This window comes from Athene noctua, chromosome 17 (assembly GCF_965140245.1).
Source record: "Athene noctua chromosome 17, bAthNoc1.hap1.1, whole genome shotgun sequence".
NCBI lineage: Eukaryota > Metazoa > Chordata > Aves > Strigiformes > Strigidae > Athene > Athene noctua.
Window position 1 is genome coordinate 7,531,821 of NC_134053.1, and position 13,451 is coordinate 7,545,271.

The 13,451-nt window shown below is 40.5% G+C and overlaps 1 protein-coding gene across 2 annotated transcripts in view; it reads right to left on the bottom strand.

Moving 5' to 3' along the window:
• The window catches only part of GALNT9 (polypeptide N-acetylgalactosaminyltransferase 9), a 154,947-nt gene that overhangs the window by 83,529 nt on the left and 57,967 nt on the right, over positions 1–13,451 (bottom strand). For both annotated transcript variants that reach the window (XM_074921392.1, XM_074921393.1), the window contains exon 5: positions 2,389–2,586. In XM_074921392.1, the coding sequence (XP_074777493.1) occupies positions 2,389–2,586 (198 nt within the window). The remainder of the gene's footprint in view (positions 1–2,388; positions 2,587–13,451) is intronic.

Genomic DNA, 13,451 nt, shown 5'->3' on the forward strand with positions numbered 1-13,451 from the left:
AAATCCATGCAGGTGCTACTTCTTCAGAGGCCCATCAGAAATCAGTGCAGTGTGGCTATAAAGTGGATGCTCTGCTCTCCTAGATCACTGCCTTCAAAGCATGTGTTCCCAGGGAGACAGGTAAGTGTTCACGGTTCAGCGTTAATGTCTCTGCATTTTAGGGCATGTAATTCATAATTTGCAGGAGAGCTACTTATGCAATCACAATGTCTCAGTGCTCCTGATATTTGTCAGCAAGGGTTGGGCATTCTCTTCCTTGTGCTGCTTGTCTCATCTGTCTCTGGACAGTTTATGCACTGTTGAATTGGAGGGTTTCTTCACTTGGGTTCGGAATAAAATCACTGCTCTCAGGAGCCAGCTACTTACGTGCATCAGTTTTCAACAGCACTCAGTGCTAGAGTGTGGACCTTACTCATTTCTGTATCAGTCCAACTCAGTATATAACTCCAGCAAGACCTTGAACATAAACATGAGGAAAACCCATGGTAAATCAGGCCCTGTATTGCTGAAAAAAAAGCCCTCTTATCCCAGCATAACAGGGATGAGATTCCTCATTCTCTATTAAAAATGTCTGTAGCTGAATTTCCTGAGGTGTTTTGCAGCTGCAGCTTCCATACTTTGGGGGGTGTATGAGCTACCACTACTGAAAATCGTGTCTGAGACTTGCTGAGGTTTAACCTCTTAGTTCAGTCTTACCTGATATGTGATCCTTGTCTCCAGAACAGAAGATACTCAAATACTAGAACAACTCACGTGAAAATTAATACAGCGATTTCACATATAAACTGGAAGTAATGAAGTGTGCAAAACCTTTCAGGAATGAAAGCCTGAAACCCTGATTTCAGAAATGAAAGCTTTGGCTGATTAATTTTCCATCATAAATAAACTATTTCTCAGGGCTGAGTGAAATAGATATAAAACATCTGCACTTTTAAAACAATGTGAGGAGAGCAGCACATGTTATCCAGGAAAACTGATTTCCTAAGTAATTACTTTCCTGCTTATTGAGGTTTCAAACTGAGCAAAGGGTCAGTGATGAAGGACCGTGCCGTCTTGTAGTAAATAAGGTTAATGCTACTGGATAGCAGCTTTGTATATCCTTCTTTTTTTTTTTTTTTTTTTAATATATAGTATATACTGTTTTGCAGTCACAAGGTATGAGAACAAACCTAAGTGCAACTTGCAACTCATGCTCAAATATGGATCCAAATGTTACTCTCTGTATCAGAGATGGATCCTGGGAGATGGCCCCACCCAACCATTCACTTAGAAATGTGATCACTTCATCTCTGTCCTTTCACTTCCAAAAGACCACTGGGACCCTTTCAGTTGGGTATGTTGTTGGAAGTGCTTGGATGGAACTGACAACTCAAGTTCTACACTGGGAGTACATCAGATTCTCTGTCAGAGCCTACCTTGGGACCATGCAATAGAGTTTTAGCTTACTGATATACATCAAAATGAAGATGACTCTAAGGTGGTAATTTGTGTCCTTCCTAAGAGATCTCAAAAATAGGGCAGAGCAACCTACAGTGCATACCTAGGCTTCATATATTTTAGCATTTATTTCAACAGCTGCTAAAAATAGCACCCTTCACCCTGCACAGCACATCTCAGAGGAGCTGTTAGACAAGCATCTGCACTGGAGACGAAGGCCTAGGAGATGTGAATTTTCAAATGAAGGGGAAAGAAAGCCCCTTTCTTATCAATTCCTGTTTTCCCACTATAACAATTCTTGAAAGCACTTTCACAATTCCTGAAACTATTTCCTTAGAAAATTCCATTTCTGAAAGGCAAAATGTTCCTTTATAGAGAAAAATAAAATGACACTCTGACTATGGGGTCCAGTTTAATTTTAAAATTTATCCGGTAGGAAAACTCAGAACATGTGTAAACTTCTCAAAAAAAGAGCAACTCTTGAACAAGGCAAGCCTAACACATCTACTAGTGCTCCTGGGAAGCTCTGGTTTGGGCTGACAGCCAAGAGTGCTGCCTACAGACCAAAAGTGAAGCCAGCCTCTTATCATCACATACAAAATACCTTTGTTTCTCTTACACACAATGTTTCACTGGCTTATTACTCACGCCAGAGTCCACTGGAAATTAAAATAATAGATGAAAAAGCTCCTACTATCCTACTGAGGGCTACAATGTGAACTTGAACCAGGGATTCACAACTAGAGCACACGCACTTCTGAGTGCATTGTGGTGCAGCTTTGAGGTGTGACACATGCATCCACAGCTTTGTAGAGCCATCTGTTTTCTCCAGTTTCATTTTGCTGTCCCTGTACAAAGCCTTTAGCCTTGCTTCATTTAAATTCCCCCTCGGCAGACAGCTGAGACAGAAAACATTGTTAGTACCAAAATGACAGCACATGCGAGATTTACCTGATGGGAGCTGACTCATCCCCTTTATCGAGCCAGTCCTGCGGTGGGATTATGTACATGCACCAGAGGCCCCAGTTATAGCCGTGGGCTGCATTGGCGTATTGCTGCACTTCAAAAGTGTTGTACTTGATATTGTCAATCGCTGGTAAGATGATCCGCTTTCGATCTTCTTTGATCCGGGTAAGTGCAGGTTCCACCCTGAGAACAATAAAAACAGCAGAATGTTTTACAGCCAGCCAGTAATCCCAGGTCCTGCTTTGCAGTCTGATGAAACAAAGTTCGCTAATACTGCGAGCAGTGACCCAGCAAGATGGCAGCCCATAACACAGCACAGCAGGATCGAAGACAGAACACTGTCATACACGGAAGAGGCTGGAGCTTGGTTTGGGATACTTCACAGGGCAACAGCACATGATTTATTACCTGTATGAAGCTGTACCAGAGTTTAACAACACAAAATTTTACCAAACACTTATTCTGAGGCCTGCAGACTGTCAATTCATTTTGCAACGGACAAGTGTTGAGAAACACTAACGCCAAGAGTAACTAAATGGTTTCCTAACAGCAACAACAACAGGATGCCTGGTAGCGATTAAATACCTGCTCTGCTGACAAGGCCTGAAGAACAAAACACACACTGGGGACTGGATGAATATGAAGGTTACTCAAAGGTTTTAATCTTGTTTCCTAAGGACTGACCCTATCGGATCTAGTTTGAATGACAAATGTGGCTGCGTTATGCCTTCTAAAACCACTTTGGTGATGAGAAGATTTCAGTTGCCAGATGGTGCAAAAGCAGGGAACTGCAGGAAATGTGCCACCGTTTCAAAAGGCTTTAAAACATCAATGTGTTTTCAACAGAAACTACATCCCAAAGTGTTTCAGGAAAGTAAAAAGCTTCAGTGCAAACATTCCTTTCTGACCAAGGTAGTCTGAAGTTGCTACGAATTTTCAGAGAAACTGATCCAAAGAGGTAGCAGACTTACATAAGGGTGAAAAGCACTTCTCAAAGCAGTATTAGAAACAGCCACAGGTTCACTCCTTTGTAACTCTGTTTCCCCTTGAAACAACCTTTGAAGATTTTGCAGAGCTCTCACATATATCTTTAAGGGAATGGTGGTTTGCTGCGATTCACAGAGGTAGCAGGCTTTGAACACTGATCTTTTCTTGTTTTTCTTTTGTTGTTGGTTAAAAGGCAATTGTCCCTTTGTGTTTTCAAGTTTGTTACCTTATATTTTGTTTATTATCTTATATTTAGTTCGTTATCATGTATTTTCTTGTGTAGGCCAACAAAATAGGGCAAGTTATGAAAATAATTCAACCTCCATTTTCAATCTTCACTGACTCAGTCTGAACTATCATAAACTGTCGAGTCTCTTCTGCAAAAAGACAGCAATTTCTCTGTACTTGAATATGGTGAAAATATTTGACTTTATGTATACAGACTCCGTATTGCTTACATGAGGTCATGTACTGCTTGCTTTCTTTTCTTTTTACCCTTCCCACACCAGTAAAAAGACACATAGATTCGGTGAAACCCTTGAGTACTGATGATAAGCTACTTACTGCAAATAAACCATCACAAAACAATGTCAAATAAGAGCATAACTGACAAAAAGACAAGGTGTCACAGCATTTCATTTGAAAAGAAGTCAGAGAGTTAAACTAGTTTTATTTGGATTCCTCTAGAAAAATGACATTTGAATCTATCTGCCAATAACAGAGCATCAAAGTTTTAATAAAAAGAATGATCACAGGTACGGTGGGAAGAGAATGACATTGCAAGTTGCAGAAATTCCCCCTGGCCAGGAAGGTTATGAAAGAGATGTTCATTTCATATGCAATATGTATTATTTTGTTACTCTACTTGATTTATTCTGGGAATAAATCAATGCATCCCTCATGACTGGAATGGCCTGAGGTCTCTCTTACTCCTGCCTGCCACCTGCAATTTTTGGTGCAGTACTTCTGTTATCAAAGCCCAGTCCTGCAAGGTACCAAAGACCTCCACAGAAGCATGAAAGGGCATCAGCCCAGAGGAGGTACAGTAATTTCAGCTCAGGTTGTTAAGTACCCTTTTGGTTTTAAAATATTTCCTTAGTCAGCAGGATCATATGTTGTTTCTTTTTCCCCTTTTTTTTAAAGAACTACACCCCAGAATCAAAGGAGATTTTTTTTTTTTTTTGTGAGAGACAAGAAACAATTGAGGGAGATTCACAAGAGTGCAGCGCATGATTCAGAATGCCAATTCGCATGTTTTTTAGTCCACAGTCATGCACCCACATAAAGAGACAATGTGACCTACTAAATCAGGATAAGCCACTTCCGTTATTAATATGAGATTATATTTATGAGATTAACTGCTTTAAAAACCAGTGGGTAGAAGGCAGAAGAACTCTTGCAACTCCAGTAAAGCAGGGAAGAATACAGAAAAGATGAATCTGCTTTGTTCTTTCCATAATGTTATCTCTGCTTATCATCTGAGAAGCAGCAGAAGAAAGTACAGCAGAACAACAGAGATGTCAGGCAGACACCCCTCTCCCATCACAAACCAGTCTCCGTGCATGGCTGTGGTAACCCCTGTGCAAATCAGCAGGAGGCTCTCCCACTCCTTTCTGGCCTCTGAAACAAAGGCTTTCAAAATACCAAACAACAGGTATAAATGTCACTAATGACAGGCCACTGATTGCTTGACTGTAAGAAGAATCCTATTCCTCATGGTTGCAGGGGAAAAAAAAATGACCTTGGAGCAGGACACTGCCCATGCAGAGCACGTGCAGCAGAAGCCTTACTGCAAAATGGACTCCAAGTTCCCTTGCAAGGCAAACACCACCCTGGGAGGTGGCCCACTCCTGAAGCCCTTGGGTGCTCCTTCAACAGATTTGGTGCAGTGGGGAAGTCACAGAGCAGAGGGATTACATCCTCCAGTGAGATCTGGTGCACAACATAGGGCACGGTTGCACCTGGTGATTCCCATGGCATGCACAAACTTATTCTGTTTGAGTTGGATTTCCAGATCTGCCCTGTAAAGCAGGAAAACTGACTGCACACCTTCTGAAGCAGAGATCTGTAAATGGGTTTCCTTCGTAAGAATGAAATTCTGTCATTCTCATTCACTACCATATGATCCTGGAAACAGGTCTTTGACAAACAAGGGAAGACTTGGATTTTTGAAACTATTTTTATCTCTCTTGTTTAGAGTTCTTTGGCCACTAAATCTCTCAATTATTGGGATGCTTATGTTGATACAAGCAAGATCATTTAACTGTCACACTCAAAACTAGCCTGAAGTTTCCACATTCCTTCTACAGTTCCTCCCTGAGTGCTCATTTTGCAAGTATTTTACTTTGAAGGGTAGATTGAATTTGTGCAATGAAAAAACTAAAAGAGATAAGGAATTCTTCTCCCTTAATATCCGATGTCTGCAATAGACCCCCCACATCCAAGGTAATTGCCTTTAACTTTCATTCTCAGTAGAGAGAGGCAGGGGCTGGCACTTTTGGTAAATACTTCTCATAATTACGTAGACACTGAAAATAGGTGAGATTAAAAATGTTCCAGGGGAGTCTATTTTGAATATAAAGGGAATTTAGCCTGCTACTTTGCAAGACAGCTTAAAATTGGACTGTTGAAGTGTATCCCCAATAATGGTTAGAGAAAGAATGTGAAGAAAATATTTAACAGTCACTCTGATTTTCAGCCCTCAATCATATTTGTGATTGTGTTCATCTGGTACTTGTGTCTTGGAAATACTAATCTGCATCTTCATTTTCTTCATAACAAGAAGAACAATCCATTCCCAGCTCTGGTGCTGCTGTCATACCAGACATCACCAAACTACTCTGGTCACTCTACAGTTAACTGAATTCCTGTGTTTTCCAGTTGTGTGGCTTACATTTATTATCACCTGACTTGGTGCTTTGCATCTCAATGGCAGAAGGAGGGATCTCTGGAGTGTAATACAACCGTCGGATTAAAATATGTGATGACATTTCATTAATCTCTATCAATCTATTAATTTGAAATCTGCGGCATCTGAAAGCTGTCCGTGTGACAGACGTTCTGTTTTAGTCCCCTGCACTCAAGAAATGTAAATGTTGAAGATATTACTACTTCAGCAAGTGTTGATATCTCTACCCTCAGGTTAAAGATGAAGTAAAATGCCATGCCAAGGTTATGGAGTGAATTGGTATGAAAGCAACTGCTGGAACTTCATTTTCTCAACCTCCCGTTGCCCCCAGCAGAGGTGACTTTCTTCCTCTGTATCCATATGGGGAAATCACATCTCTGCAGGTATTAGAAACAGGAAAGGTTCAGTATCTGGACAGACTGCACATTTACTTAACTTCCAAAACATGTTCACACCCACAAGTAAGAGAGCAGGCTCTGAGTCACAGATGGAAAGAGAAAATCCAGTGCAGTTGTTCTCTGTTACTTAGCAAAACTGCAAACGGAGAGTCTTTTAATTAAACATTGTACACCTGTGAGATTTCACAGCTTGTCTTGCCTGATCAGGGACAGCAGAAATAGCAATGGGGTATCCAGATACCAAGCTCCACCTCATCTCAGTGAGAACTACAGGAATGTTCAAATCCCAGATTCTGCCAGTGCACCCCCAGCACGGCTTGTGCTCTGTTTTTCTGCCTGCCAAGATCCCTAGGTAATGGCCAAAGAAGAAGGACTATTAACTTGAACAGGACTGGGTAATGGACTGTGTTTACATTGCTTATCTTGGGTAATCCATGAAATATGAGGGGGTTTTATTGCTATTCATTGCTAGCAAAGTCCAGCCTTGGAGTAGCTCTATTAGGCTCAATGGACTTACACAGTGTCTTTGTCTCTGTAAGCTGAGCTGCACATTCATCAAATCCTTTGTCAACTTTGCTGGTAATTCTGGCTTTGTCTAATTGCTTCAGGTTTTTGAAAGGATTATGATTAAATCTTTCCTAGTAATTTCTAATTTTTTTCCTAATTTTAAGCTGCTACATTATTATGTAGATTTACTCATCCTCTTTATAGACACCAGTGTTCTCCCCCTGTTTTTTTTCCCTCTTGTCTTGTGTTTTCCACGCTGCATCTGCAGAAGTCAGGTGCTCCTGGCAGCTCCCAAGACTAGAAGGACAGAGTGGAAGAGGTTGCTGAAGCCCTAGCATGTTCAACATGCTTTGATAATGAACTGCAATATGTTGTTTGATATTTCCCTTCCGCGTGGTCACTGCTGGCAGTGAAGCAGGATTCAGCCCTGCCTGATTAGGTACATAAGCCAGATATGAATTTTGAGATTCATCTCTATTTTTCACAGATGCAAAAATATTAAGTTCCTAGCTTCTGAGTCAATGTACTTTATGGGCACAGAGTAGCATATATTGTTAACAAGTTATTTACTGGAGCAAGAGAAAGTATTCTCCCAGGCATATTCATAGGCATGATGGATTTCAGCAAACTAAATATAATCAAAAGATTCAGCTTTAAAGGTAGTGCTTTACATCATCCAGTTCTTTTTTCCACCTAATAAAAACCAAGCAGACAATTTGAGGTGGAATTTGAGTGACATAAGAAGTTCCTCCCTTCTATCCTCTCTCAAAATATTTATTTGTCAGTGTCCTCCTCTCCCTCTGAATAGATTGCTGGTGAATGAGTAAAGCCAGAAGAGAAAGGACAGTAGATTTAGTTGTCTTATAGACTCTACTAGGCTAAAGGGTATTTTCACTTGGGTTGTGGTTTTTTGAAGCAGTTCCAGAAATACAGTAACACACTGCTGAGGTCTCATTCCCAGGACTGAGCCCTGAGATTGACAGTGCTTGGTTGAAACTCCACAAAGCATATCACGGTCCCATGCTTTTGGTCACAAGGACATGCTGGGAGGAACATCCACAGAAGGTGTCTTGGCAAGTGACTCCTCCTTACAGAAACTCTCCTGAGGAATTTGTGGAAGGAACCTCTGATCGAGAGCAAATTCACAACAAAAAGATGTGTCAATTTGTCAAAGACTGTTGAACATTATCACTAAACATAGCACATGTGTTTCATGCATTTAATGTTTTTGCCTACCAGTGGGTCAATTTCTGGATTAACACTGGATTTTCCAAGGTGTTGAGCACCCATGACGGCTTCAGTGGGAGCAATGCCAGTACTGTGGGCCTCAAAGAATAAGTGCTCCCAAGATAAACATTAGAGTTAGGAAAAGAGTTGGAAGGCAGAATTTACCCCAGAGTATAGAATAAGCCTGTAAAAAGATTGAGAACAAAGGCAGGGGTCATACTGTGATCACACAGGCTTCTCTAATCCCACTGTAAATCTATCTCTGAACATATATGCATTCTGTATTTAAAACTGGGCTAATTCAGAGCAGCTCAAACCCCATGGGAAACCACAGCAAATAAAAATTGTATGCTGTTTTACATCCTTATCAGATTGCCGGAGAGTTCATGTCAATGGGGAAGTCTGATTTTTCACAATGCTAAAAAGAACAGCTTCTTACAGATAAAAAACAGACAAAAACAAGTTAGTAATGAGCTCCTCAGCACACGTGATTATATAATTCACCTTTTTAAATATGTAAAAGCACCTGCTGACTTCAAGCAGACATTTAAAAAGGCACAACATAGGAATAAACGCACATGATCCAAAAGAAGCCACACACACACACCACAGGCCAGATCTTCTGCTGCCCAACTCTTCCACTTTAATGGACTTCACCACTTCAAGGATGCTTTGCTAATATGCACCATCTGAGGAGTGGACCCAGAATATTTTCCAGTTCTTAATCAGAATTATTGTACTAGGCATTTGACAATAAATCCCCCTATCCCCAATGTCTCTTTTTCTGCATTTGTCCAAAAGCAAATCCTTTCCTAAAGGACAGGAATTGCACAGGGAAATGTGTTAAATTCTGCCCCGTTCCAAGTGGCAGCCAAATACCCTAATCTCTGGGTTCTTTTGAGACAAACATGTCTTTTTTTCCTCTCCACCTCAGAGTTCTAATTTTTACTCCAATAAAAAATTAAGAACATTAAAAAAACCAATCTCTTTTCCTCCCTCTTTCACAAATCAGATTTTTTTTTTTTTTTTTTTTGCAAGGACTTAAGGAAGAGTCCTTACAAGACATAGATGAAAGACAGCATGGTTGGTCTCATCTGCTAGATTTTATGGCTCAGTGCATTTAACACCATATTTTACTCCGGCTGTACCACTGTCAGGTACCATGAAGTAAAAACTTAACGCAGAAATGTAAGAAAAAATATGCATAAACTGAAAGCTTATTTTGCATGTAATTTTATACGCTACCTCACATTTCACTGACAATATACATTTATCAGATGCAGACAAGCAGATCTACTGACATACATAATTCTTCACTGAGGCCAACTGAGGAATATTTCATGCATAATGCCTTTTCTGTAAATAAGTGTTCAGAGAACTAAAAAAAAAATAAATCTCATACTCCCTTCCTCGGTCTCTAAGAGGAAGAAATCCCCATCTGTTCTACCTGACATCTCCATCAGCATACCTGTGTGCCCGGGGAGGTTTCAGACCTGCAGCCCCCAGCCAGAACTGACGAACGCAGCATAAACGCCTGCTGGGGAGTTAAAGATCAGCTCTTTGGCTGCCAAACCTGAATAGCTCTTTTCTGCACCACTGAAAACCAATGAGGATGCTTCAATGAACACTTAGGTTGTTTAGGTAGATGAATAGTTGAAGTTGCTTTTCTGGCATGTCCTCTGTATGTAAGCTGGCACTGTCCCACAAATCTGAAAGGCTCTCGTGGCTTATGTTGGATGCTTCCCTCTTTGCTCAGATAATATTAGTTCACTTTTTCTATCTAAAACACGTATTCCATTAAGTTACCAAACTGATCCTAAGTGATGGTTAGAGGCTTTGGATAAGAAAAAACTCCCTCAATAAACATATGTCCTTTCCTTTGCATTTGCATAAACAAAACTTCCCACATCAAACTTAGCATGGTACCAGGGATGCTGCAATGAACCGTGTCCTGAGCAGAAGCGATAGGCTTGACCCCTCTGGAGGGGAGGGACTGTGCAGGAGAAGGACTGAAAATGTAATTTCACCCTCACCTTCAGCACTTCCATCTCTAGAAGGAAAGAACTATCCGGACCTTGCCAGGTCCCTGAAGAGCCACCTGAGCTTTAACAGGGAGGATGGGGAGTTTACCCGCTGGTAAAGATTGGCTTCCAGTACATTGCATGAAAATATTAACAAGAGAGCTTTCAGGGAGGAAAACATCTTGTGACTTTGCCCTACAAAAGCATAACCATGTCTCTGTTACAGGGTACTTGGGATAACCAAAGTCAGTAGAAGATTAGAGGAAAACAAATTCCTATGGCCTTTAGAAATAGGAATGGATTTAGAAATGGATTCCTCAAGAATCCATTGTTTATGTCCACTGCAGCAAATTGAACTACATATTACAATATAAAATAGCATCTGTGAAGTGTCAGCCACAGACCTAAGGATCTTGATCTTTAGCTCTTCTTAGTTCATTAAAATACCAGTTTTCTATATTTTTTAAATCACTGCCAACCTCAGGGATAATCCATAATGATGGGATGTGTGTGGCACAATCTGATGGATACTGGGCTTATATTACAGGTCCTCTTTTCCATGTCGGGCTGTCTCTGTCTCTCTGGTATATTGAAATATTTTGATTAAATCCTCTTACTCCACTGCTTCCTTATTGATACTCCTTTGTCTGGCAGAATTTTAATTACTACAGTACTGCATAACTCCATTCAGTGCTCTGATACTACCTCTGTGATAGGAGCAAAAGCAATTCCTAAGATAGAATGCAAGTATAATAGTCTATCATTATGTCTTCTTTTATGGCTCCTAGCACCCTCTTTATGGCTGCTAATCTATTGTGGTCTCTGCCTTTCCCTTACTGATTTCTGCTTTCCTTCACTCAATGTGTCCTTTTTCTCACCCAGAGAATTAACACCTAATCTCTGCTATCTCTCTTTCCTGATCCCAGATATAATGTAGTGAAGTTCCCTTCTCTTTGTCACGTTATTCTTTCCTGACTCCCAAAGTCAGGAGTCTATATAACACTCTACATCTTAAGCACAAAATTAACAGCCAGAATGCAATGGTCTGTACTCAGTGTTACCATGTGTTGCTTAATGCACAGTGGGTGGACCTAATAAAAAAGTCAGAGCAGGAATGCTGAAATCTTCAGAGGACTGAAGGGAAAACAACTACACAAGCTTAAATATGTCCTCAAAGAGGAATGTACAAGAGATTTTCATACCTATTGCATCTGCTGGGTTGCTGACTCTAGATGCTGACTCCTATTGACATTAAGTAACCATTAAAACCAGACAAGGTTCTACTGCAGGACAGGTAGAATTTTTGCCTTGTGAACTGTACACGTACATTATTGTGTAATTTTAATTTAAAATTCCATTTGAGAATTAATAGTAATTGCCTCCATTTCATCTAGTCCTCTCCACTTTTGCTCTCATAGGAGCAGTATTGGCTCACACTATCAAAAGCCTTAAGGGGAACAGGTCAGTAGAAAATCTCTGCTCTGCGCTAATACATTTCAACACCTGAGAAGCAAAAAGCAGCAATTAAGCACAGCAAAATAAATAATTCAATAGTTAATTTGACCTGCCAGGTTGTAGAGTATTTTTTTTATATCCTACCAGATTGTATTTTAGTTTAGAAGAAGTGTCCCTGGAGAGTAATGCTGTGAGAGCCTGTAAAATGCTGTAGTGCAATATAAGGCAAAGGCTCACCCATAAATGGGGCAACTATTGTTTAAAGAAAAGTTTTTTTGTTGTCAGAGTCCTGCATATTTCATGAGAAAGTGATGAAGTCCTTCTCTGATTCTTTATGAATTAATCTGCCAACTGATTAGGCAGGTAAAGCAGCCATAGATTGAAAGACTAAAATTGCACTGCAGGTACTTGACTTTTAGATGGAACACAAACCAAACAGAAAGCTAATGCTCTTTTCCGTGGTAAAAGAACTGGCTTCCTTTTAATTGCCTCGCAAATAATCCGTAGACAGCTTTGAGTGGGAGCAATCCACGTGGCCTCTGAATACATGAATATACATTGAAAATGGGGGGAAATATTCATGCAAGATGAGACTTAGTAGGAGAGTAAAACAGCAGTACTTTAACAAGATACTCCCGCATGACTATCAAGTTTATATGGTTATGGAGTAGGGGTAATGTTAACCTGGTGGGAAAAAATAAAGCAGTCCAGATGGAAGGACTTCCAGTCCCTCCTAGTAAAAGAAGATGAGATGAAAATTGAGATAACAGGCAACCGCATGTGCACAGGTGGACAGAATTAAAAGTAGGAAGAAACAGATAGAATAAGGTTTGAGATGGCTGTCAGCAGCCCCAAAGGTTGAGGGAATCAACGGGAGAAGCACCAGAAGGGAACACTCTGAGCCTCCACGTGCAGCTCTGAATCCGTGATGCTCCTGGGCACATTTGCTGTTCTCATTCGTCCTCTGCAGCTACTCCAGAAGCCAAGTGGTCTCAAAGCAGCTGCAGACTGGCTCAGCAGTATTACTGAGACTTAAGCACACTTGTTGAAAGGAGAGTACACCAGGGAGGATGCAGTAAACATAAACACTTTTTATCTCCGATATACACAAACTCTCATTTACTGAGTAGTCTAGGTTCTTGCTATGCTGATTTCAACCTTTTCTGACATTAATGCAAAGCAGTAAGGTTAAAAAATAAACCCAAGCAAACTCAAAAGCAACCACAAAACCCTTTCCTGCTTATTGACACCATTGCCTAGCTCCTCTGGGTACTTCAGTAAGATCTCAATGTCCTTTATAGAAGTGATAATAAAATTCTCCACAAAGCTCAGAAAACTGCAGCTTGGGCAGGACAAGCACTGGGAACAGCGCCCAGAGCATCTCCCAGTGCCCGATTCTGTCCTGTACCTGATATTACCCTACATGAACATTTGCAACGATTTGAAAGTTCTAGTTGCTTTAAAAGTAAATAAATTAATTAAACCAGCTCTTAAGCGTCTAGAAAATAACTACAAGTGCTATTATAGTCTTTCATAGTCCTGGGG